The sequence below is a fragment of the Pollicipes pollicipes genome, unplaced genomic scaffold (assembly GCF_011947565.3).
Source record: "Pollicipes pollicipes isolate AB1234 unplaced genomic scaffold, Ppol_2.1 Scaffold_4295;HRSCAF=5057_pilon_pilon_pilon, whole genome shotgun sequence".
NCBI classification, from domain to species: domain Eukaryota; kingdom Metazoa; phylum Arthropoda; class Thecostraca; order Pollicipedomorpha; family Pollicipedidae; genus Pollicipes; species Pollicipes pollicipes.
Window position 1 is genome coordinate 38682296 of NW_023596461.1, and position 25229 is coordinate 38707524.

General features: G+C 47.7%; 2 protein-coding genes across 2 annotated transcripts; one reads left to right on the top strand and one right to left on the bottom strand.

Annotated features, from left to right (window-relative positions):
* Positions 1–11513: 11513 nt before the first annotated feature.
* LOC119097512 (uncharacterized) lies at positions 11514–12293 on the top strand. Its single transcript, XM_037220544.1, has one exon. The coding sequence runs from the start codon at positions 11514–11516 to the stop codon at positions 12291–12293; it is 780 nt and encodes a 259-aa protein (XP_037076439.1).
* Positions 12294–23052: 10759 nt separating this feature from the next.
* LOC119097513 (uncharacterized) lies at positions 23053–23739 on the bottom strand. Its single transcript, XM_037220546.1, has 2 exons — positions 23337–23739; positions 23053–23106 (listed from the first exon to the last, which is right to left on the bottom strand). The coding sequence occupies exons 1-2, from the start codon at positions 23721–23723 to the stop codon at positions 23053–23055; spliced, it is 441 nt and encodes a 146-aa protein (XP_037076441.1). The 5' UTR covers positions 23724–23739.
* Between the last annotated feature and the right edge of the window lie 1490 nt (positions 23740–25229).

Here is a 25229-nt window from a genome sequence, read left to right on the forward strand (position 1 = left end):
CGTACTGATATTTGTAGCGCCACTTCCTGGCCCTATGCCTGAATCTTGCGTGTCGTGGCGATGCAATGAAGGATTCTGAAACTCAATGAACCATTCATTGTCACTGACTTTGTTGGCATTTAATCTAGTTGCATTTTCTTAGGTTCATTTCATTGCTGAAAGTAGCAACTTAGTTGTTTCGTCCCTTGGTAATGCCTATACACATAATTTTAGCATGGTGAATGAGTGGGACTTGCTCATAATCAGTACGTTACATAGCAAGTTGTGTGATGGCCCACTTCAGTGTTCAGTGTTCTTCAGTGACTGTATTTTCATATACATGGCGCAGGAGAATGGCAGGTGCCCCGCTTAGACCATGTCTGACTGCTTGTGCTATGTCGTTTCAGAGAAAGAACGATGTCAAAGTCCCGCTTAACTATCCCAAATTGTGTAAACATTCCAGTCGCATCTGCAAGGATCTTCTCATAAGGCTGGGCTGTATAACTTTTGTTATTTCTTTCCAGGCTTGTCTGTACTGCTATTTTAAAACTCTAATCCCGCGCGCCGAGAGCTTTGGCATGCGGAGGGACCGGACAAGCGGCGCATTGGTACGCCCTCCTCTAAGCCGACGAGAACCAGGCCAAGCCTCGGTCTGGCAGGATCTGATGGGAGACCATTGCGTTGTTCCCTCACCACACTTCGACTTCGTGGGGTTATCTAATGACTTGACATTTTATAGGTACTAAAGGCTAAATAAGCAGGCTAAATGTTTGACATTGTGCAGGTCAGAGATTCCCGAAATAGTTGTTGCTGAGCTTGTTTGTTCGAGGCCAACGCTCCAGACGACGTTGCAAGTTTGGCGGTAGAAATTCCTGTTAAACTCAGCCGAATTATTATATGGCAACATTTGCACTGGTCTTGATACAGTTTTTCACTGATACTTGACCAAACATGTCCTGGTCTAAATGAGAGCACCTAAAACAGCATATCTGGGTGTCAGATGAGGAAAGGGAGACTTGAAGTGCTGGCGAATGTCTTCCAGAAGAGAGAGAGAGAGAGAGAGAGAGAGAGAAGAGAGAAGAGAGAGAGGAGAGAGAGAGAGGAGAGAGAGAGAGAGAGAGAGAGAGGAGAGAGAGAGAGAGAGAGAGAGAGAGAGAGAGAGAGAGAGAGAGAGAGAGAGAGAGAGAGAGAGAGAGAGAGAGAGAGAGAGAGAGAGAGAGAGAGAGAGAGAGAGAAGAGAGAGAGAGAGAGAGAGAGGAGAGAGAGAGAGAGAGAGAGAGAGAGAGAGAGAGAGAGAGAGAGAGAGAGAGAGAGAGAGAGAGAAGAGAGAGAGAGAGAGAGAGAGAGAGAGAGAGAGAGAGAGAGAGAGAGAGAGAGAGAGAAGAGAGAGAGAGAGAGAGAGAGAGAGAGAGAGAGAGAGAGAGAGAGAGAGAGAGAGAGAGAGAGAGAGAGAGAGAGAGAGAGAGAGAGAGAGGAGAGAGAGAGAGAGAGAGAGAGAGAGAAGAGAGAGAGAGAGAGAGAGAGAGAGGAGAGAGAGAGAGAGAGAGGAGAGAGAGAGAGAGAGAGAGAGAGAGAGAGAGAGAGAGAGAGAGAGAGAGAGAGAGAGAAGAGGAGAGAGAGAGAGAGAGAGAGAGAGAGAGAGAGAGAGAGAGAGAGAGAGAGAGAGGAGAGAGAGAGAGAGGAGAGAGAGAGAGAGAGGCAGAAAAAATCACGAGAGACCTGCCGGGCCGAACCATGAGAGGAGCTGGGACGCGAGTTAGAACCCAGAGGTGTAGACGAGATTGTAAGCTTTGGCGACGGCAAGGGGCATCAAGTATCGCGAAAAAGAAATACTCTTAGCAGAAAATAGCCAGAAAAAATAATCATATTTTGATATATTTGTCCCGCCATTAAGTTATCCCGTATATGAAATATGTTGGCCACATTTTATCAGCTGCCAGGACCCAGAGAGGCCGTGGGATTCGAAAACGTCATATGGCTGTTTGATAGCTGTATTCCGTGATCCGAGGAGAAAAGTTCATTTCAAGCAGTAAGCTTCAGCATGCTCCTCTTCAATCGAATCGAATCTTCTTTTCAGTGGACCCTGAATAGGCCTCGAGCTATTGCTTGCCCAGTGGGTTGAGACAAAAGCCATTCCCAGGGTAAAGACTCCGTTCAAAGCGTAGCAAGTCTTCATTTCTAAAGGCTGCTGCCTCAAAACATATAACTGGCTCAAGATGCGAGCGCGACTGCACGGAGAACACCAAGAACTACACCGGAAAACAGTGATGACACATTGAACATTACACATGATGATGGATATTTGCAACCCCACATTTGCTAGGTGTTAATAAAGCCCTGTGGGTACGCGTCTACAGAGTGAAATGGTAATGCCCGAGATAACAGCAATAGGAGTAGAGAGCTTTGGGCTGTCTGCAGAAATGTTGCACGCAATATCAAACCTTTCAAGTCAGCGGCGGGCTGTCAAGGCGTCTAAAAGTAGTGGAAAGGTCACTGACACAAAAGTGCAAGTCTAAAAATGTGTACGAGCCTCTGCTTATGCACTAAACTCCTGCGGCCGGCTACGCTGTGGCCGACAATTAGCGGGCTTAAAGGCTGCCGAGACGGCAGTCACTCGAGGATATGGTGCGCAATAGTTTATTTAATAAATTACCCTTTACCGACTACAGCATACACTTCAGTTCTGCGCACGAACACAGTAGCAGTAAACTGGGGTTAGCTGATTAAGCCGATTCATCAGTTTGAAATTTTCACTAAGTTCCGGACAAGACTTTACGACTTACTCGACTTGTCGCTACGCTCGTAAACAGCATTGAATACTGCGTTTTGTGGGTTCTCAATTCCAACAGATTGCGCATGAAAGCAGTCGCTGGTAACATTTTTTTAATGAGAACACGCAATTTCCTTACTAAGTATATTGTTAAGATATAAGTATCCCCACCCACCACAGGTGGGGGATATCGCTCGAACGGTACCTGGACAAATACCTGAAACGCATTTTGCCGAAAGTCTTGTTGCCGAAAATTTTAAGCCGCATACTTAATACCGACGGGAATTTTTCGTTTTGCCACCGCGTTCAAAATGAAATTTAAATATATGTTAAAACCCGTGCGACATCTTGCAGGTGTGCCTGTTTGCCCACGTGTCAGATTTACGAAATGTGAGTAAGGTAAGAAATATATTTGCTAAGAATGTACCGGTAGTGTGGTGGCTAACACGCGCTCGAGTGGAAGTCAAATTGATCTCACGAAGGTATTTCCGGAATGGCTTCCGGACGGCACGGCGCTGCCGCACCAAACTTTGTATAGCTGTAGACAGTTGAATAACGGAGTGCCTGGCATCATAAATTTGGATAAACCTTGAAAGGTCGATGACCTATGACAGGTCAAAATCAGGCCATGGTTTCAGCGAAGGCTATTTCTAGAGAATCGTTCAATCTGATGCAACAACGGAGTGTGAGACGAATCCATACATCTCTAAGAGACTTTCGTAGGCAACACAACAATTGAAAACAACGAATTAAATTGGCCTAGGGTCAGGTATAAAGGTCAGACAAAGATAAAAACCAGATGTTTTATTACTCGGGGGCTTGCTATATGGGATACTTTCTAGTGTTCATCTCGAATTCATTGATGCAGCAACCGCATTATGTACCTTCCATCGACTTTTTTAAAGTCAGAAAAGCTCACTGACCTAAGGTGGTCCGGGTCAACATTTCGTTTTTAGGAACATACTGCCTAGCGTAATCTTTGACCCTGATTCAAATGCAAAACTCAAAGCAGCCTTGTATTATTTTGGTCATCGTGACCTTCAAATAGTCAAACAAAGTCAATGACCTTAAATGAGCGTATGACCGTTTGCTTAGAACAGTTATCTAGGTTCTAGAAACCCTTTGGAAACCAACCTGGAATTTGACCTTGTTTGACCTTATCTAAACCGGAGGTTTTAACCTAGGAACCTCAAATTCTGATCTAAGTGGCTTTACATACAGGTCAACGCACTGCTGTAATTTTGTCTCCGGTTTTCTTATTTCCAGAGATCTCAGGGGGGTCAAATTGACCCCCCACCCGAGCGAAAGGTATCCAACCAGCCACCCGGGCGCGTGTTAAGCTGCGCGTCTGGAAAACCAAAGGTACGGGGTTCGCTTCTCCCCAGTTTCCGCCCTTCCTGCCAGGGTGCGAGGCAGGCGACACCTTTTAGCATCAGCAGCTGGGTGCGGCGTAAAGCCCCGACGACGGCGTGTACTTCCGGTACAATGTGCCGAAACGTTGTTTAGTGGAATATTTCTCGTGGGAATGTTCTTTAGTAATTACCGGAATGTCCTTTATTTAAGTTTGCTTTGATCGCCCGTCTGGTACACTTTTGAGTCGGTTGCATTGCCAAATACACACACACACACACACAGCGCGTGCGCGCGCGCGCGCGCACGCACGCACACACTCACGCTCGTTGTACATGATGCATGGCAAAGGTTTCATTTTTCGGCATCCTCGCAGGACATTCTTGACCATGCGGTTCCTGTCACGACGCTCACTATCAGGGTGCCAGGTAGCACGTCTGTGTGCAGCGGCCATATCCCGATATTTTTGGGGGGGTCCTGTGGTCAAATGAATGATCCGGTGATCCAAAGCGAGGCTGTGCCCTCCGGGTAGGTTACCGGACCGTAGAGTCTATATTACTAGTCCTGGAATGGTCGCTACTGGTCAAAGAAAGGTCTCTTATCCAAAAAAACAAAACTAACTTAAAGCACGCCTCGGCGGGGGCCGGTGAATGCTGGGGTAATCGCGGGGCAGGGCGATCCTCCTCATTTGCTGTCATCTCCTGGGCATATGCCGGGTGGAGAAAGCATACAAAGTGTACCTTGAACCAAAGTTTCCCAGCTACATTACCGCGAGCACTAACTCGTTACGACAACGACGTAGTATCGACAGCTCGGCCGAATACTCATGGCTGAAAAAACAATAAAAATACTCAAGCAGCCTGATGCTAATGGCCGAATTGCCCTTTCGTCGAATGTTAAGGAAGTGAGTGCTTCGGAGCCAGAATCTCATGGTCTGAATGTTGTTACAAGTTGCAGGTTAAGTACCAGTGCCTCTTTTAAAGGGATACCAGTTGTAAATATTTATACGTGCCACATGTTTTCATCTTTCATCACTTCGGTATATGTGGTGTACGTTCTAACCAGAATACAAAATTTCATGGGGCATCCGTCTTCCAGGTGTCTCCGGTTATTTTCTTACGATGAGCAGGTGCAAAACAAAGCCCGCTGACGTTCCTATGGTAAAGATAAACCCTACAAGGCATTCCTAGACTCGTTCAATCTTCCACAACTCATTGACATTTTCAATATCAAACGAGATCACGCAAAAGACACGCAAAAAATACACGCAAAGGGTTCAGGATTTCGAGGCAAATATCCAAATGTGTTCGAACCTTGAACCCGTGCCCAATCCATATACAAAACACCTACCATAAGATTCAGATCCCAAATTGATGCGAATCTTCAGGTCTGGTTACGACGCTTTGTTTGCGAAAGTCGATTGGTTACGAGATGCACGGAAGCATCCATAGGAATGCACGGAAGTTTCCTCGAGATACACGGAAGCACCCTCTGAGATGCATGGAAGCATCCCTCAAGATGCACGGAAGCCCCTCATCTTACTCTCTTTCCCTATAGTTTTTCTTTTTGCGACGACTGACATGATTCTCCCCGCCCGACGGGGTGGGATATTTCCCACAGTCAACCTCAGTTTTCCAGACATATCACATACCCACAATGCATCTCATTCGTGATGCACGTCTGTCTTGCGGTATGAGCCGTTGTATAACAGGCGTGGGTGTGAGTTCCTGTCTAACTGACGGCAGCTTCCGTCTGACGGGTGGCAGCTCCTGACTGATAAGCCTCTGGCTGGCGGCGGAAGCCTTTGTCGGATGGACGGTGGTAGCCGGCGTTTTACAGGTTACAGCATAATGGACAGCGACAGCTTCTGTCTGATGAGCTGCAGGATGACAAGCTTCTCTTTATCGTGCGCCCGGGTGATCAGTTGAATGAGACGCGCCTGGGTGGGCGGGTGTAAATTTGGCGTGCGCCGGGGTGATCAGTTGAATGAGACGCATCTGGGTGGGCGGGTGTAAATTTGGCGTGCGCCGGGGTGATCAATTGAATGAGACGCACCTGGGTGGGCGGGTGTAAATCTGGCGTGCGCCGGGGTGATCAGTTGAATGAGACGCACCTGGGTGGGCGGGTGTAAATTTGGCCTCGTGGAATATAATAAGTAAGAGGGATAGAGATACCAACTTCGACGCTAGATGGTGCTATATGTGAACTTATTCGTGTGACATTTTGAAATCGCTAGGAACTGACCGGAGGAACTTCCCGGTTAGCTATGCTGGTGGAGCACTGGCTTGCAATCATGAAGACCTTCGCTCGAATTCCAGCAATTTCAAGGAGAGAATTCGGGTCGTGATGCATGCATGGCCGATATTCAAGTCTCATTCAGTCTTTCTCAGGATTCCAAAACATATCAATATGGTTCCAGAGTTAACTGACCGAAGCGTGGTGTGCAAACCAACACCAGCCGCGGACGATTGTCCGAACAATAGTTCCATCCACAGTAAAGGACGTGTGATTGGATACATGACTAAGCGAACACATAGTGAAACCGACTGATCACTTGATGATTGACCTACAGTTGAGTCGGACATAAGCCGTCTTCTATTGACATAAAAATATCAAGTTGAGTCAAACAGAAGGTCGTTGCACATTTGCACACTTGCTTTCCGTTGCTGATACAACTTTACAACTTTCGCGCATTTGCCTCCTGGTTGCAAATATATCTCGGATGGTGTCATGCACAAGTATGGCGGTGGGGTTGCTTATAGCAGACCTTCGGATAAGAGTTCCTTCATTTAATAAGTATTCAAGTTTACGCATCGCGTCGCACCTCAGAAAAAGTCCTCGGCGATATTCCAACATCTGCTCAGGGCAGCCAAACGCGTCCTATGCTCAAACAGGTTCTGAAAGCCTACAATGTGCTTCAGCACTGACCGACAAACTTGTCACCCGCATTTCATTCATGTTTGTGTCGAAACACCATGTGAAATATCTGTCGCAGTCGATCTCAGGCGTCGAATCATCCAGCTTCCGTGCGGTGAGGCGTTTACCTCCCCTCCCCGCCTGTCGAAGTTCATGAATGCATGTCGTTGTTACGTTCACCGATGAAAACCTATGCAACCGCTCCGTCTCCCTTACTGTTAGGGCCCTGGCGAACGGACCAGTGAGCTCGGCTGATGTTTCCATCGCCCTTTCCAGTAGAAGGCACACACGTTGTAACACTGACAATTTTTTTCTGAACGAGCCGAAACGCCCTCCCGGGCGTCAGGACTTACGCCAGCGACCGCTTCAAACTCTCCCGATACGTGGCGCGGTTTGCTATGCCTCCGATGATACCATATCTATCGTTATCATGCGAGGTGGCGAAGACAACCCACTCGCTTGACACAGCCTCACGTCGAGAGGACGGCAACACAGATGGCGACGACGGTGACATCCGCACAAAGAATGGATTAGCACCGACAGATACTGTCTGAAGGGTCGTGCAGGCAGCCAGGAAGACAGCCTCAGGGCCTTGAGCTGGGAAGTAGAGGATCTCAGTAGGCACCATTATCAGGCCCAGGTGCAGCCCGCGTATTATGCCCGGCTGAGAGGGGCTATGGCAGCTGCAGAGGCGAGTCAATGGTGATTCTTGCCTTACGCTGCACGCTGGAAAACGATTGGTACGAAAACTTTTGAAGGGTTACGATGGACAACAAGAGACCGATTGCGAGGCCTCACGGGGGTGTCAATGGCTTCAAGTTCTTCCACGATTGCATCGTTGGAGGATGTGTCCTTGTGAGTTATGGCGCAGGCAGGAGGGAGGGGCGCTCATGGGGCTTAAGCCTCTCCTGTCAGGTTTGACGGATATTTTATTACATGACACCACAATATAATTCGGGACTCTGCTTATCTAGGAAACTGCTTGGTTTTATATTTTATAGACTACCCAGGTAGCAACAAATAAAGCCCATGACCCGTAATTTAGGAGCACGGCTAGCGGAACCCCGAGCAAGTATGCGCCTTGCACAATTGAATTAATTATTTAATGAAAACGCTGCACATTTGCATATAATTTTTAACTGATCTTGCCATCTTTAAGATCACCATGTGCGCTCACGGTACTGCCTTGATGAGGGCATAAAACCCTCTTCTTTCTGAGCTGCCTTTCTGAGGGCATAAAACCCTCTTCTTTCTGAGCTGCCTTTCTGAGGGCATAAAACCCTCTTCTTTCTGAGCTGCCTTTCTGAAGGCCTAATAACCTCTAGTTTTTTAGCTGCATGCCCGCAAAGATGGACATACTATTTCGTGCAGACTATTTCAACGCCATTCAGGCATGCATGGCGCCATGAAAACGCCATCCAAATCCTGCTTCCCTTTGACCATGCAGCGTTCAAGGCCAAAAGTATACAAACATCGAGTCGTCCATGTCTGGTGTTCTTAAGCACGATGTCCAGATATAATGGTCGTCAATTGGCTCTCAATTGGAATTGTGCACGCTGTGTAAGATACAAACACGAATCACGTTTTGCGCTACATAATACAAGAAGCTGGACGTACTTGTTAGTTATTACGGGAATGAGACTCGTATTGGAATTACTCAGGAAAAGCATTCCGAGAATGTGAATGCGATATAAGACCTTAAACTCACGGTTAAATAGGCAAGCAAAGCAAGCTAAGCAAGCAAAGCAAGCAAAACAAGCAAAGCAAGCAAAGCAAGCAAAGCAAGCAAAGCAAGCAAAGCAAGCAAAGCAAGCAAAGCAAGCAAAGCAAGCAAAGCAAGCAAAGCAAGCAAAGCAAGCAAACGGCCACAACATGAGCACTTAACGATATGTGGTTCGGCGAATATCCCCAGCACTGTCATAGCTCCAGGGCCGTAGATCGGGAGTTGAAGTACTAAAAGTGAGTGCAAGGGTAAAAATTCCATGCAGCTTATTTGGCAGCGCCTAAACGTCATGCAAACATTTCATGATGCAATAAAACAATAACGTATTGAGTAGTCTTTTGTTAAATACTAAGAAACTGCGTTGTATACAGCTGTCCTTTACACTTAAAACCAAAGCAACAGTTATAGTGAGCTTATTTCATCATATCCGTCGCTTATTTCAATATCTTCGAATGTGGAACACTGCCTTCAAAAGGAACTGGCGGTTAGATATGTCCTTCAAGCTGCTGACTATCTCACGACGTGAACGCGACCAAGGCAGCCTCCTGCCTTGCATTTACCCAAATCACAGACGCGTGGCGAGCAATCGTAGCCATCGGTCTCCAATAACACGGCGATTTAAAGCGCCGTGAAACAGATCGCGTTTGTCGCAAGGCGCTGAGACCAGTCATGTTTCTTACGACCAGTAATAAGCCTAGTTATTTGGTACTCTCTACCGCTTGGTATGTGAAATGCACTTGACCTGAACAAATATGTGAAAAGCTTTGATCTAAAGGGCATTGGAAACACATTGTTACCACTGATCTGTAATGTCGATACCGATGCAGTACAGTTTATAGTATGTTCAAATCACGCACCAAACCTATTCTGATTAAAGCTTCTATGTTTGGAAGCATTTTATGGCTCAACTTGTTCATACAGCAAAACACCAATGCTTCGACGTGTGCTCTCCACAAGCTATCACCGCAACGCCTTGAGTTTCGTTTCACTGGAATGATCTGCAGTAATTTGTTTCCATTTTACTTTTTTGTCACCAAATATCTCGCAAAAGGGCTCATTTTTATCAACGGTAGTATCCTGCAAATCAATAGTTTTTCATCGCTGGTAAACAGGGTCAATGATACAGAAAAATAATCTTTTAAAACTTTGTTTGTCGTCATTTATGCCGTCACTTACCTGAAACTTAATATGACTTGAGCTTAAAATCAGCTTCCACTGATCCATATGTTCAGGTTTGCCATGCAATAAAAGGCCATGTGCTTGTGAGTTCAAAATATGTAAAGAATAGAGACTTGAAAAAAACGTGGGAAGTTTTCTCACATTATGCTGAGTAAGGTTCATCAATTCGGGTCATCTGACTACAAGTTAAGGATCACCAACGATGGGCCTGCAACGCGGCCTCACAAAAATGCCGGAGGCTATCACTCGATGACCATTATTTCGGGGAGCTTTGATGTTACGCAACTGTCTGTAGGGTCTAAGACTAATTCATAATCACATTTGTCGGCTTCTCAAAATTATCACAGCGTTGTTTAGTTGTTTTTATCACAAAAAACATCACAATGTAACTTAATTTTGTTCAACTGTTGTGCCTTGGAATGTCCCGACTGTATGAACGTCACGTGCGTGACCGTTCATCAAACTGATTTATTCAACGGCTTAAATTGTCTGGGAGAATTGGGATTGCTTGGTATCCAATCGGGGAGTTTATTGGGAAGTGAGTTGGGTGGGAAATAGACGAACTTAAGAACTTAACATATGTGAGTGGAGGGAAAGAACCGAATTTAACTAAGATGAAGTAACAAAACAACAGCACGGATGGGGCAAAAATACTGCCGATACTAAGGGCACACCAGTGTTAATGTTTGCGCGATGAAACAGGGCAGGACCACGAGGTCGTGCATTATGAGAAACAAATTTGAGCAAAGTCTGAATGCATCAAACCACGACACCTTAAACCATCTCAAGAAACGTGTCCAATTACACATTGGTCAAACGACAACCTACTCAGAAGATTGTCAGGATCAGATCGAGAAGAACAATGAAATGATTAAGAAGCTGCGAACCGAAATCTACGATCTGCGCGTTGCTTCTCGGCATCCAGGCGCTAACGAATGTCTCATGCGACAAGCGCTCCGCGATCACCACACGGGCGGCAGGATATTTCTGGAAAAGGAACCGAGAGATGTGAATGAAAGTGTTAACGATAAGGTTAGGGACTTGCAGAAAAAGCTCAACCATCTTCAACACGTTCGGAGAAAGAAAAGTCAGCACATTAAGAATATGCTTCATGTATTTAACGAAACGGTTGACGATGTTTGTTTTCTTGAACTTGAGGGCCCAATGGGTGATTCACGATGTTTGAACCTTGAAAATCACATTAGCGAGAGAGAAAAGAAACGTTTGGAAGCAGAAATTGTACAGCATACGTACAAACACATACGGGATCAACTGGCTTTGGAAGGTCTTGCAAACGAAACCTCAATGCAGACACTTGTCAGGCTGCTGCAACGTCATGAAGAAGAGCTGGAAATGTGCCAACGCTCTGCCGCAGATGCACTTGGCAGAAGGGAAGCAGCAAATGTAACGGCTGTAAAAACTGAAGTTGACCTTCACAACCTCAGAAAGGACCGGGAACACCAGGTTACTGATTTGAAGAGGCAAAGTGATGGGCAGAAGCAAGAGTTTGCCGTTATGTGGAAAATGATGCAGTTGTTTTTTGCACAGCACGACATGACTCTCTCTCGTAACATGTATCGTCATTCGGTGGGAGGGATGGATGAGGCGGACGATGCAGAGGAAACCCTCGCATGCTACGAAAGGGACTTCACGGTTTTGGAAAAGGTTACTGGAACTGTTCGCGTTGAAGACGTAGTAAAAATATTTGAAACACAAGGAGCCACCGAAGAGCACCTCAAGGCATTCGCGAATGAACTGGAGGCCAAAAAGGTGGCTCTGCTGAACAAGCTGCGAATGCTCGGTAACGTGAGCGCCGCCTCGGTCTACAAGGTAAGGACTGAGAATGATGATATGCTGCGAACCGCGTCCGGCGACTGCAAAGCCGCACTGGCCGCCGCTTCAGAGCACAGGTGGAGCCAGGTAGCGGCCAATAACCGCGTCACGCAAGCGCTAGCCCGACTTCGTCAGCTGCTGGAGTACCTGGTGGAGGCGTTCATCAGTGACGGCGTCATCACGCCGCCAGAGCTGCCCGATGCTAACGTCACGGAGCGGTACCTGACCGCGCTGCTAGAGGCTGCCGGCCGCGGTGTAGCCGACCTGATGGCGGGCCTAGGAGACGAAACGGGCCGGGCGCAGCGCGCTGCCGCCGCCGTCCAATTCGTGATGACGCCAGCCGAGAAGCGACAGCGGCGGGTACGCGCCTCGCTCGCGAGCAGCCCGGGCGCCGACGAGCTGACCTGCTCCGTCGGCTTTGACGAGGGCGACACGACGGGGGATGACGCCTCCGTACCATCCCGTGAGGTCATCAAGCGTCAAGCGCAGCTCCTGTTGCAGGCCAAGCAGAAGTCGGGTGGCAGCAGGCGACGCAAGACGTAGCGGCGGCGGTCATGGGCAGACTGGAGGTTACCGCGGGAGCTGACGCGCGCAGACGGGCGACGTTTCTCCACCCTCCTTGGGTAAGGGAGGAAGGCGTGAAGCCCGGCAGGGTCTGACACGCGGGTGGAACGGTTGCGCCCCACTGAGCGGAAATGTGGAGCTCTGGGAGTTGAAGTACATCTGGTAGCCTAGATTCATGAGGGAGAAGGCGTTAATAAGGGTTAGCTCTTGATGAATCCTTTGGGCTTATACGCACAGACGATGGTCATATCGTGCAAGACACGGGCACTAAGAAACACGCACCGGTCCAAGGCGCCCAGAATGTTACGCATTCACACATGAGAGGCTGCATTCGCGCATGAAAGGTAAATGGTTGTTGATGCCTCTGTATTAGAGGAATAAACACCAAAGCTGTCATCGAAATGTGTCATTGTGTCAAATGTGTCATCAAAACCGAGGGCCCCACCACTAATTTTCACAGGGGGCGTTTGATAGCTGCTGGTTTCTGAAAAGATCGTTTTATGCAATTTGTTATGTTCCTTGCACTGCACCACCATAAAGCATAAGGGCGCGGAAACCGAGGAATGTGGCAAGAGTTGAGGCCCATGTAGCTTTCTGAAAACTTAAAATTCATCGTCTGGGCGTTGACAAGAAATGAATAGTCAAAATGACTACTTCCCTCTCTCCTTCCAATTTCGAGGCACGGCCCCCGTTTAAAGCGGGCAAAAATATCTTAGTAGCTCACAGCACAGCAGCTTATTTTCAGCACATTGCATACTATGATGCAGGCCAGTTTGCCATAGCAGTGTATAAATGTGGTACTTTCAGTGGAAAAAGGTAACACGGTGTAGTTTCATATATTTTTACCCGGGAATTGCGCTGTAGCGTGGCCGCTTGATTTCGATTTTTTTTGTATGCTTATCGAAAACTATAAACAGAGGGTAGATTTGACCATTTACAACGGTGGTGATAAAAGGATCCCAACGAAACGCTGCTTGCAGATCACAGGGCTCACATACTCCTACAAGGCCTACACCACTGCGGTTTATGGTACGGCCCACAGCCAGACGTGTTTTGATGGAACAATCTTTTCGTGTTTGAGATTATTTTTGTAATTTTAGCCGCACTTATACTGGCAAAAGCGATAACGGCGTGCGCTGAATCCACTCGACCCAGTCTAAAGCGATGCTCGGGACTCACTGGTGCTGCGTTGATCCGCTTCTGCGTCACTATTAAGCAAATCAAGATGTCCAGCGCTATCGGGCTGAACCGGCGGGCAAGGCCACGCGAAGGCGCAGGACTTAAACGATTTCACAGATGGATTTCCGTGCGTTGCGTCCCACGTTACGGGGAACGAACGGGATGGGGGGGGGGGGGGGGGTGCGTATGTGTCACATGGATAACAGTTGGGAATGTTTCACGTCTGAAGATATTGCAGCAAGCATCAAATATGATGGAACAAGGCCACTTATAACCATTGGTATAATTTGTAAGCGGAAAAACTCCTCTAGGCAGCACAATATGTTTAGTAAATATGCTACTCAACGCGTCATGGTTTGATTACGTCATCGTAAGTTTGCACAACATTAGTTGAGGTCTAATTTATGCCAGTTTTATCTGGAAATTACGCTAACGAACGTCAAATATGAAAGCCTCGGCACTGACACTTTTCTTGGCCCTGATCGCCGTATGGCTTATGGAAAAGTAGGATTTAAATGACGTTATTATGACGTCATGTATGCCAAGGTGCCTTTGAAATGCTCTCCCCGAATAATCTCCCCCATTTTCGCGGGCGTGTAGCTCAGGGACTAGGGGGGCTTAGGTCTTAAGAAGGGCAGGCTTGCCAACAGCAGCGGATGGTTTTCCTGAAGGCTATTTCAGTTCGAAACCCCGTACAAATGTGAAACATTTTCTTTAACGCGCGCTCGGGTGGGGGCCAACTTGACCGCCCGAAGGGTTTTCCGGAATGTCTTTCGAATGGTGCGACATAGCCACACCAAATTTTGCATAGCTGCCGACAACTGAATAGCGGATTGCTTGATGTCAAAAATCTACATATGTCTTGTAAGGTCACAGACGGCCGGCAGGTAAAATCATGACATGGATTCAGCGAAGACAATTACTGGAGAATCGTTCAATCTGAGGCAACAACGGGGTGTTAGGCGAAGCCGTATACCTTTGAAATAGTTTCTCATGCAACATAACAGATGAATAAATAAATTTAATTGACCTAGTGTCAGTTATGAAGGTCAAACTCAGGTCAAAACCAACATATTTCATTACTCCGGGGCATGTCGCATGGGGTAGTTTCTGGTGTTCATTTCGAATTTATTAGTACCGGGAAACACGTTATACACTTTTCATCGACTTCTCAAAGGTAAGAATAGCTCGCTGACCTAAAATAGCCCAGGTTGGCGTTTTGGTTTCAAGAACATACTGCCCGGTGCATTCCTTGACGCTTATTCAAATGCATAATTCAAAGCAGTCAAAGTGTATGGTTTTGGTCACTACGACCTTCGAAAGATTAAACAGGGTCACTGATCTTAATTAAGCATTAGAGGCTTCTTGCTTCAAACAGGCATCTAGGTTCTGGGGACACCGGACGCCAACCTGGAGATTGACCTTGTGTGACCGCATTTGACCCGAAGGTGATGACCCAAGAATCTCAAAATTTCGAAGCAAATCAGTCTGTATACAGGTCAACACACCCTGTGGATTTGACATCTATAGCTCTCCTAGTTTCTGAGATCTCAGGGGAGTCAAATTGACCCATGCACACAAGTGCAGAGTGGTCAACCGGCCACCCGGGCGCGCGTTAAGGAGCAGTTGTTTAAAGATTTTCCAAAATAAAGTGATCATTTCATTCGACACGTGCCCGGGAAGTTTCCAGTACCATTTCCTCAGACACGAAGCCAGCATTCTCCTCACGGGATGAAGTGCCAAATTTCCTCCGAAATCCTGCGAGTTTGGACCAGTTTCCTGCGAAATTGCCTGGCACCTAACGCAAACCTCTCGAGGGGCCGTGTTCTCCTTGGCTCCATACTTAACAACCTCCTTGTATTTGCTTGTTTTTTCTTGTTTTACAGATCGTAGGCTGGGTCAAGTTATCTAATTTCAGAAAAAAAATTGTTTTTTGCTGCGATTATTCACCTATAAGCTCATTGTGTATTCAAAACATTCTATTCAGCTACTAAAAGTTATTGTTTTGATAAGTAAAACACTACAAAGGTATTCTTTTGACAATCATGCTGGAAACACGGACCAAACAAATCCAGGGAAAAGTTCTAAAGTTGGGTCATGCCAATCCGGCAAACCACTGGCAAAATATACTCCCTAAAAACCGTCCCGCTACTAGTCATAAAAGCAAAAAAATGTTCAAGACTTGAACGAAGCCGGTAAAAGGTTATGTATCGCATTACGAAATACTTTTGCAAAATTTGCCAAATCTGCCCAGAACAACACAAAGTATTGGGCTGTGATTTGTAGAGTTTTAAGCCAGACGGACCTCGGCCAATGCAATGACTAATTTAGAAATAAGACAAATTTATTTGTGTCCAAAACAAATTCATCAAAGATAGTTAAAATTCCGAGTATTCTTCAAGTACTTCACCTTTTTTAGAAGAAGAAAAATCTCCACCGCGAGCGTTTTATGCGCAGTACGAAACGGGCACAGACAGCTCACGTTAGCAGAATTGGCCAACTTGGAAATCATATAACCCAAACAACATCTTTAGCACCAAAAATAACGAGCAGGCAATTACCATTATTTACTTGGTCGTTTTGACCATTGCTACTCACAATGCCCGCCTGAGCGCCTATCATCTTCAAGAAATTACCATCTGACACTATTATAATTTCGGCAACAAACCAGTAACGTGATTTTAAGTCGCAGACAGCAGACGATTTATAACACGTACTTAAAGGACAACCTAAGGAACAAATCACGGACATACGAGAAACCAAGAATAGTATCCCAGTTCTGCACATTCGTGTCTCGAATTATCTGTTGGTGCGCTGAGCCAACAAATTCACACTTATTGAAACCAAACACATCGTGACGACAATGTCGCTTAAGCTACAACACTTGGGTTCAATTAATATGGCTACTCCGTTGCCGTGAGATCCTGCCATCATGTCGTGCGGAGGGGCTGTCGTAGTACCCTCTTAAAGTAGTGCACCTCTTGTACAATTCCAACGAGCGAGGCCTGAAATCGCCCTGACATCCAGAGACGTACTCTGCCGAGATAATATGCCAACAGCAATCCAAAGGAAACGACCAAGCCCGGGAAAATAAGACTGAAGCAAGGCCAGCGTTTTCGGTACGGTACATATACGTCTATTAGCGTAGTGCACCTCACACACGAGTCCGGATAATGCAATTCACACTTATTAGAGCTTAACACATCGTGCTGACAATGTCGGTGGAACTGCAAGACTTCGGTCCGATGAATAAGACTCATGCATTGCCGTGAGATGTTGCCATCATGTGCAGGCGGACTGCAGTAACACCCTCTCCAAGCAGTGCACCTCTTGTATAATTCCAATTGGCGAGACCTTAAAGCCGCTCCGACATCCAAAGACATCCTCTACAGTGATAATATGCCAATAGCAATCCTAAGGAAACGGACCTAACCCCGGAAATTGAAGACTGAAGCAAAGCCAGGTACGGCACATATACGTCTATCAGCGTATATATGCCGTGCCGGAACATCCAAACCGTACCAAACTGACATTCAAAGACATGCTCTACCAAGAGAATATGCTAACAACAATGCCAAAGGAATACGCCAAGCCCCGGAGACCGAACACCGAAGTAAGTCCCACGTTTTCAGTACGGTACAGTTGCTTTAACTGGCGCAGTACACCTCATACACGGGCCCGCATGGTGCAATTCACACTTGCTAGAAATAAATATGTCGCGCGGACATTGTCGGTTCGGTTACAACACTTAGGTTTAATGAATGAGACCCATGCATTGTCATGAGATGTTGCCATCATGTGCGGACGGACTGCAGTAGCAGCCTCTTAAAGTAGTGCACCTCTTGTATAATTCGAATTGACGAGACCTAAAAACCGCTCTGACATCCAAATACATGCTCTACCGAGATAATATGCCGACAGCAGCCCCAAGGAAATAGGCCAAGCCCCGCAATCCGAAGACCGAAGTAAAGCCAACGTTTTCGGTACGGCACATATACGTTTATTGGCGCAGGGCACTTGAAACACCAGTCCTTATAGTTCGATTCACACTTACTAGAAGTAAACACGTAACGACAATGTCGTATTTCGGTTCAATGAACAAGACTCATGCGTTGCCGTGAGATATCACCATCATGTTGCAAGGACTGACCGTAGAAGCAACCCCTTTAAAGTAGTGTACCTCTTGCATTATTCCAGTTGGCGAGACCTGAAAACGCCTCTGGCATCCAAGAACACTCTCCACCGAGATAGTACTGTCGTGTATAAGGTGCGCTGCGCTTACAAACATGTATGCACCGTACCGAAAACGTTGGCCTCGCTTCGGTCTTCGGTTTCCGGGGCTTGGTCGGCTCCCTTAGAATTGCTGCACATTATCTCGGTAGAGTGTGTCTTTGGATGTCAAAGCGGTTTTTAGGTCTCGCCAATTGGAATTATACAAGAGGTGCACTACTTTAAGAAGACGCTACTACAGTCCATCCGCACATGCTGGTGATATTTCACGATGGTGCGTGAGTCCTATTCATTGAACCAAAGTATTGCAGCTCAGCCGACATTGTCGGCACAACGTGTTTATTTCTACTTAGTGTGAATCGCATTATAAGGACTCTAGTTTCAGGTGCCCCGCACGAATAAACGTACATGTACCGTACCGAAAGCGTTGCCTTTGCTTCGGTCCTCGGTTCCGAGGCTTGGCTTCTTTTCTTGGGGTTCGTGTCGGCATATTATCCCGGCGGGGTATGTCTCTGCACATCAGAGCGGTTTTTAGGTTTCGCCAATCGGAATTATACAACAGGTGCGCTACTTTAAGAGGGTGCTACTGCAGTCCGTCCGCACATGATGGCAACATCTCACCACAATGCATGGGTCTTATTCATTAAACCGAAGTGTTGTAACCGAACGGACATTGTCCGCACAACGTATTTATTTCTAGCAAGCGTGAATTGCACTATCCGGACCCGTGTATGAGGTGTACTGCGCCAGTTAAAGCATATGTAGCGTACTGAAAACATGAGATTTACTTCGGTCTTCGATTTCCGGGGCCTGGTCCGTTTCCTTATGATTGATATTTGCATATTATCTCGGTAGAGGATGTCTTTGGATATCAGAGCGGTTTTTAGGTCTCGCCAATTGGAATTATACAAGAGGTGTACTTCTTGAAGAGGGTGCTACTTGCAGTCCGCCCGCACATCATGGCAACATCTCACGGCAATGCATGGGTCTTATTTATCGGACCGAAGTCTTGCAGTTCCACCGACATTGTCAGCACGATGTGTTAAGTTCTAGTAAGTGTGAATCGCATTATCCGGACTCGTGTGTGAGATGCACTACGCTAACAGACGTATATGTACCGTACCGAGAACGCTGGCCTTGCTTCAGTCTTAGTTTTTCCGGGGCTTGGTCCGTTGCCCTAGGATTGCTGTCGGCATATTTTCTCGGCAGAGATATGTCTCTGGATGTCCAGAGCGATTTCAGGCCTCGCTCGGAATTGTACAAGAGGTGCACTACTTTAAGAGGGTGCTACGACAGTCCCTCCGCACGACATGATGGCAGGATCTCACGGCAATGGAGTATTCATATTAATTGAACCCAAGTGTTGTAGCTTAAGCGACATTGTCGTCACAATGTGTTTGGTTCTAATAAGTGCGAATCGCATTATCCAGACTTGTGTATGAGATGCACTACTAGACATTAATGTACCCGCACCGAAAACGTTGGCTTGGCTTCGGTGTTGGGTTCCCCGCGGCTTGGTCGGTTTTTTTAAGGTTGCTGGAGATGCTTCAATTCAGCCGATATTGTTGGGTCTTTCTCTGTGTTATCTGTGTGGAAAATATCAATTAAGCTTCACAACTGGAAATAAATTAGGAGTGCAATAATAAAGTAAGAAGTCGAAAGAAGTGCAATGATAAGGTAAGAGTGTAGGCGCCTTTCTGGTCTGCGCGCGATGTGCCGTAAGTTATCAAATATTTGAAAATAATGATCAAAATTATGTTATGTACGAAGGCTCAGCGCACCAATAGATATATTAGAGACGCGAATGTGCAGGACTGGGGTGCTATTCTTGGTTTGTCGTACGTCCGTCATTTGGTGCTTAGGTTGACCTTTTAGTACGCGTTATAAATCGTGTGCTGCCTGCGTGTTAAAAATCGCATTACTGGTTTGTTGCCGAAATTATGATATTGTCAGATGGCAATTTCTTGAGATGATAGGCGCTCATGCGAGCACTGTGAGTAGCAATGGTCGAAACGACAAAATGAATAATGTTAATTGCCTGCTCATCATTTTGGTGCTAAAGATGTTGTTTGGGTTGCATGATTTCCAAGTTGGCCAATTCTGCTAACGTGAGCTGTCTGTGCCCATTTCGTACTGCGCATAAAATGCTCGCGGTGGGGATTTTTCCTTCTTCTAAAAAAGGTGAAGTACTTGAAGAATCCCAAATTCGTTTCAACCCCGCTCCAATATTTAGTGGCTAAGCCCCTAACACATTTGGGGGAACGGATTTCGGTTACACGGCGAAGCCGTCCTCAGGCACCGTGTTTACTTTAAAATCGAAGCTGAATCACACCAAAACAGCTAAATGGACTATTGTTGGAAAGGTGGAATGATACTGCATTACAATAAAGTCAAATGGCAAAGTTCATCAAAATGGTCCTTCAAATTACTTGAGTGCGGTAATGGGTAACAAATTTTATGAAATAATGCCGACATGCTAGGCAAGAAAACGTACAAAATGATTTAAACTGCGCAATGAACAGAAATTGTACGCAGGTTTGCAGATCAATGTCCATTTGCGTCCCAAAGCTGCTGCAAAAACGCGATGGTGGACGTGGGTGAATAACACGTGGTGGTCATTGGCGCGGAGCTGAGGAAAGTGGCGGTTCAGACCCAAGCTCTGAACATTAAGGCATCATAATAAGCATATCATAATTGCAATCAGTTTTATCTTACCATATAACATACGTTTGCCCGTTAGCAATGATAAGTTATAGTTTAGTAATAGTGGTAATATAATTAAGCTTAACATCCAGTTTGCCAAGCCTTTGATATTTAAGCAGCCTTACTAATCCGGGCTTAAGATCCAGACACGGAGCCACATAAAAAATTGAATATGTTCAGCCATTACAGAGGAATCTTGCCGATCTTGTATGCCCTAGCAGCATCGTGCTAGTACTTGGACCATGTAATCCTATTAATGTGATGGAGCGTCACTAAGAATCAAAGCCGTAGAGTGCGCTGTACATCAGCAGTTCGATGTTTACATATCCCACAACCACCTTGATTCCCCAACTCAGCGGCGCCAGTGTCCTTGCTACTCGACGGCCACGGCGCTGAGGTCCATATCCGATCATATCCTATTGTTCGATGGCCATGAGGAATCATCGTTCCTGTGCTTTTTTGCATGCAAGGAAATGCTTCCACGCGATAAGTCATTCAAAACTCCTCACTGAATTAAGCCTGCGTGGGTTGGACATTTCATGAAGCTCACGCAGGCTAAGTGCAGTCAGGAGGTTTTCGGTCTTCCTTTCTAATCATACCTAGAACGCTAACGCGTCACTGGCGTCCCGAGACTCGCTAAACTGGCTGCAAAACTGCCAAACAGCACGCGAGTCCTCCAGTGATCCGCTTTCTGACTATTACTCCATCGTGTATTTATAATTTATCCGAGCCTGATCGCATCGGGAGCAGTGCACAAATGTCATAAAAAGCGAGCAACGGTAAAAAATCCCAACCCTCTTACCCCTTACGTCACCAATCAAATGGGAGCATCCTGGCCTGTCGTGGTGCGTGACTTTGCGCTTACGGTCTCAAAGTCGATGTAGACGAAACACAGCCCATGCTGTTCTGCAGCTGTCTAATTCTGCGGCACGTTTCCACGTTTGCCGTTAAATTCCCCGGTCTCGACCTGCATTACTGCTCGCGGACGTTAACACGTATGTCTCATTATAGAAGCTCGTTTCGGAGTTGTGTCTGGTCCGCGACGCCTGCGACACTGGACACCTGTGACATCCGTGACACCTGCGGCACTGCTCGTCTTCCTCTGCGACTCACACGCAAGTCACCGGCCTGGGCCCCGGTGCCCTTGGAAACTGGCCCGATGGTAATCAAAACCACAGAAAGACGCGCGATATCACATTTCTCATACAACACATCAAAATGCAACAAAACCCCCCCCCCCCCCCAAACAAGGGAGCAAGGAAAATAACCAACAGGTCGGAGCATGGTGGACTTTCATGTTCACACTGTTCCGTAATCCTTGTAAAACGGTTCTCGGACGGTGGGCCTGGTGATGACACGCGGCCAGTTCATGCGGCTCACGCAGAGGCATGGCACGCAGAATAGTGGTGCGGCCTTTCCGTGAGGCGGTCGCGGTGGTTTTGTTCGAGATGGGGGTGCCTAGTCCCCGATGCGCCCTGTGCTCACCTGCGTGGGTGGTTGTAACCTCAGAGTGCATGTCTATCCCACAACCACCTGGGATACATGCCGGAATGAACTGGGTGGGTTCACACTGAACCCAATAGTCATGTAAAAGAACTGCAGTTCGCGCGCACGGTTTTCTCGAATAAGTAATCTGATCAGACTGATGCTGGATCTCTGCAGCTTATTGCCTCTGGGAAAACGTGTAACTTGCATCATCTGAACATGCCGGCCAAAACCTGAAGACAAAAATGTATTGTCCTAAGAATTCAGCATTAACGATTTCACGAGTTCTGCGACTTTCTGCCACAAGTGCTGCGCGCTCAGGAGTTTGCACGGTCCACCGCATTTCATTAACTGGCCTTACAACTTGTAACGGGGCAACGAACAAAAGGACATGAACACAATGCCACGCATGCGCGAGTTCACAACCAGGGCGTGTGCCCAGAGCTCATCCAATGCCATCACATTCACCGGCATTACACTGCGGCGGCGAGGCGTTGCATTGGTCTCATGGGTGCAGGCAGTCGGCAGCACGCGCCTGCACTACAAAGACTTACGGATCATGTGTGGGCAGCTCCAAAATACAGTCATGCAAACAGCTAACCATTGGATGATAGGAGAAAACTAGGCACTATTTGCTACCGTGATTAGCGCCGCGCGGGTTTGGAAAAACGTCATGTTATGTTGCAAATTGAAATGCCTTTCGTGCCAAGAATGGCTTTCCGCCATGAAAATGTTCTCATGTCATCCTCACTGAACATGGTTGGAAATGTAATAGTTTAAGACCCGCGTTTGTGTACAAAATTGTTTCATTTTTTCATTGAGCATTTCGATGCTTTCAGTCGTGTTCCCCATTTTGCTGTCTCACAAAGCACATTAAGTTTGACCCTCAGTCATTCTAGTTGCTGCTGTGACAGCGCCAATAGCGATGAGCATTGTGCACAGCTTTCCTATGCTGTCAAACAAAGTTGTCTGCTCGGTTTGGTATTGTGTACAATTAACCCCAGGTGCGTTCTTCCTCTGTTCGCCAAGCCCGTCATCCCAAGACTTCTTTCACCTCCATGGGCTCCAGAGACTGCATTACTCTCCAACCGAGGGACGCATCCCTTCCACTGGGCCTTCTCCCTCCTCCCTTCGCCGCTACTCATAGCGCGTTGAGCGACTTGTAGAACTGGATATCTTCTGACGGGAGACGCTGCTGCGAACCGACGAGGCCGAGTAAGAGCTGGAGCCGAGCGCGCGCGCCGAGCTGCACTCGCCGTCCAGCTCCTCGGCGGCCAGGCGGAGCGCACGCCGCCGCTGGCTGGCCGCCTCCTCCGGCTCCTCCTCGGCGGCCCGCAGCAGCGCGCGGCGCCGTCGGCCGGCCGCCGCCGCCTCCTCCTCCGCCTCCGCCACGCCGTCCTCCGGCGCGGCGCGTTCGAGGCGCGCCCGGTTGCGCCGAATCGACGCGATCAGCTCGTCCGGGTCGAGGTCGATCGCCGCGTCGTCCAGCACCGGCCGCGGCCGCACCGCCAGGAAGTCGTCGTCGACGGGCGCGTCGGCGAAGCGCGCGCGTCGCTCGTCGGCGGCGGCGGGCCGGGGTGAATAGGCGCTGCGCTCCGCCGGCTCGCTCTGCGACAGATGCAGCGGCCGCAGTTCGCCGTAGATCGGCCGCTCGGCGAAGCGCTCGGCGAACGTCTTCTTGCCCGGCGGTGGACTGACTGCGCGCCGGCCCTCCTTGCGGTCCAGGTAGTCGAGCATGTCTCGGTAGCTACTCTCGCCCACCTTATAGTTGTAGTCATAGGTGTGGTGCTTCGGACGGCGGTAGGACGACATGGCCGCTGCTTCTCCTGCAACGTCAGGAAGACCGGTCAGATCGAGCAAGAGCGGGCTGGACCAACCTGGGGGCAGTAGATTCAGAACTTCCCAGGCGCTATTGTTCGGATGACCTGATGAGAAGCTGATATAAGTGGCGCAAGGCACCATAAGAGACAAGTGGCTACCAAATGTGGCAGGTGCCGAAAACTTTTTGCAAGTTTAAACATTGGGCATTTTAGCGCGGAGTTCCAATGACGAGCAGTACTGGATCTGATCTTCGTCTGTAGAGAGTATCGAGCCCACTCTTTACATGTAGTCATTTCAAACATCTTCCCCATCGTTTTCTGGTACAAATATTCGGTGTTGTTCATCACGTTTGTCTTACAATGCCAGAGGGCAGGTGCTTACTGATTTTCCATATATATTTGGCACACAGACACGTGCTATATGCAGCAAGACACACGTCCGCAGGTGGTATTGATAGTGTAGTTGTTTAGTTGCGCGTTTGCCATGGCAACGGCGTGAGGTTCGATTTCCCACAGGGCCCACACTTCCTGTCAGGGTGAGGAGCAGGCGGCGCTATATAGCCTCAGCACCTGAGCGCGTCGTAAATCAAAATGACATGACACATTCTAGATGTTAACCGACTGCAAGCCAAGGTTTCCAGATGAGACATTGCAGGTCTTGAACAACCTTGCATTGTTCCCATCAGCCGAGCGCACCGGAAAAATGTTCGCGCTGCGCAGAAGCTTGCCTACCGCGGTATCATCGCGTCCGGTCTCCGCGTGTACAAAGTGGTGCGTCTCTTCCATTAGCGACTGTATGTTTTTGGGGATCACGGTGAGACGACAAAGATCGGAATGAAAATAAGCCCGTTGCTTAAGATTTGTGCGTCTAAGATAGCTGCAGCTTCCCAACTGCCTAGGATTCCAGGCACACGTTCCGGACGTTTTGCTCGATTCTATCTATTCCGACTGTTATATTAATGTTAAGGTCTCGGGATGTTAATCTCTCTTTAGGCCAGAGAAATAAAATTTGTAAGCTGACTGCGAAGCATAGACCAGACATTGAGCATGCTTCAAGAATTGGCCTGCGCTCCTGTGTCAGCGGCGAAACGCACCTTAAATGTTGAATGACATACTTGCACATTTTATGACATCAGTTGTCGAGCATGATCAGCATACAGTTGCCAACGAGGAAATGTATTACTTCACATTTTTCAACAAAGTATTTGAAACCTTGAAATCACATGTGATGCGACGGAGTTCATCGCAGATAGTGGGCGCAAGCCTGAAACCGGCATGCAAATCGCTAGCGAGAATAATTTCGCCAAGACCCTACACCAGCCCGTGATCAAAGCGGTCCGTTATTCGCCAGCTGCACAACCGCAGCTGGCGTCCCGCCAGCGGCGGCGGTGCATCTCAGACGGATGTGCCGGACGCGCCCCCGCGCTCGCGACAGTGTCCACGCTGTCGCTTCACTGTCCGCGCTGTTGGAACTGTGGCATGATGCCGCACTCGCCAT

What these genes read in the sequence shown, in the direction of transcription:
- LOC119097512 (XM_037220544.1), top strand. Translation starts at nt 11,514, where the DNA reads ATGGATGAGGCGGACGATGCAGAGGAAACCCTCGCATGCTACGAAAGG.
- LOC119097513 (XM_037220546.1), bottom strand. Translation starts at nt 23,723, where the DNA reads ATGTCGTCCTACCGCCGTCCGAAGCACCACACCTATGACTACAACTAT. An exon ending in CGTCGATTCGGCGCAACCGG is followed by an intron (nt 23,107 to 23,336) that starts GCGCGCCTCGAA and finishes GTCGGTTCGCAG; the next exon opens with CAGCGTCTCCCGTCAGAAGA.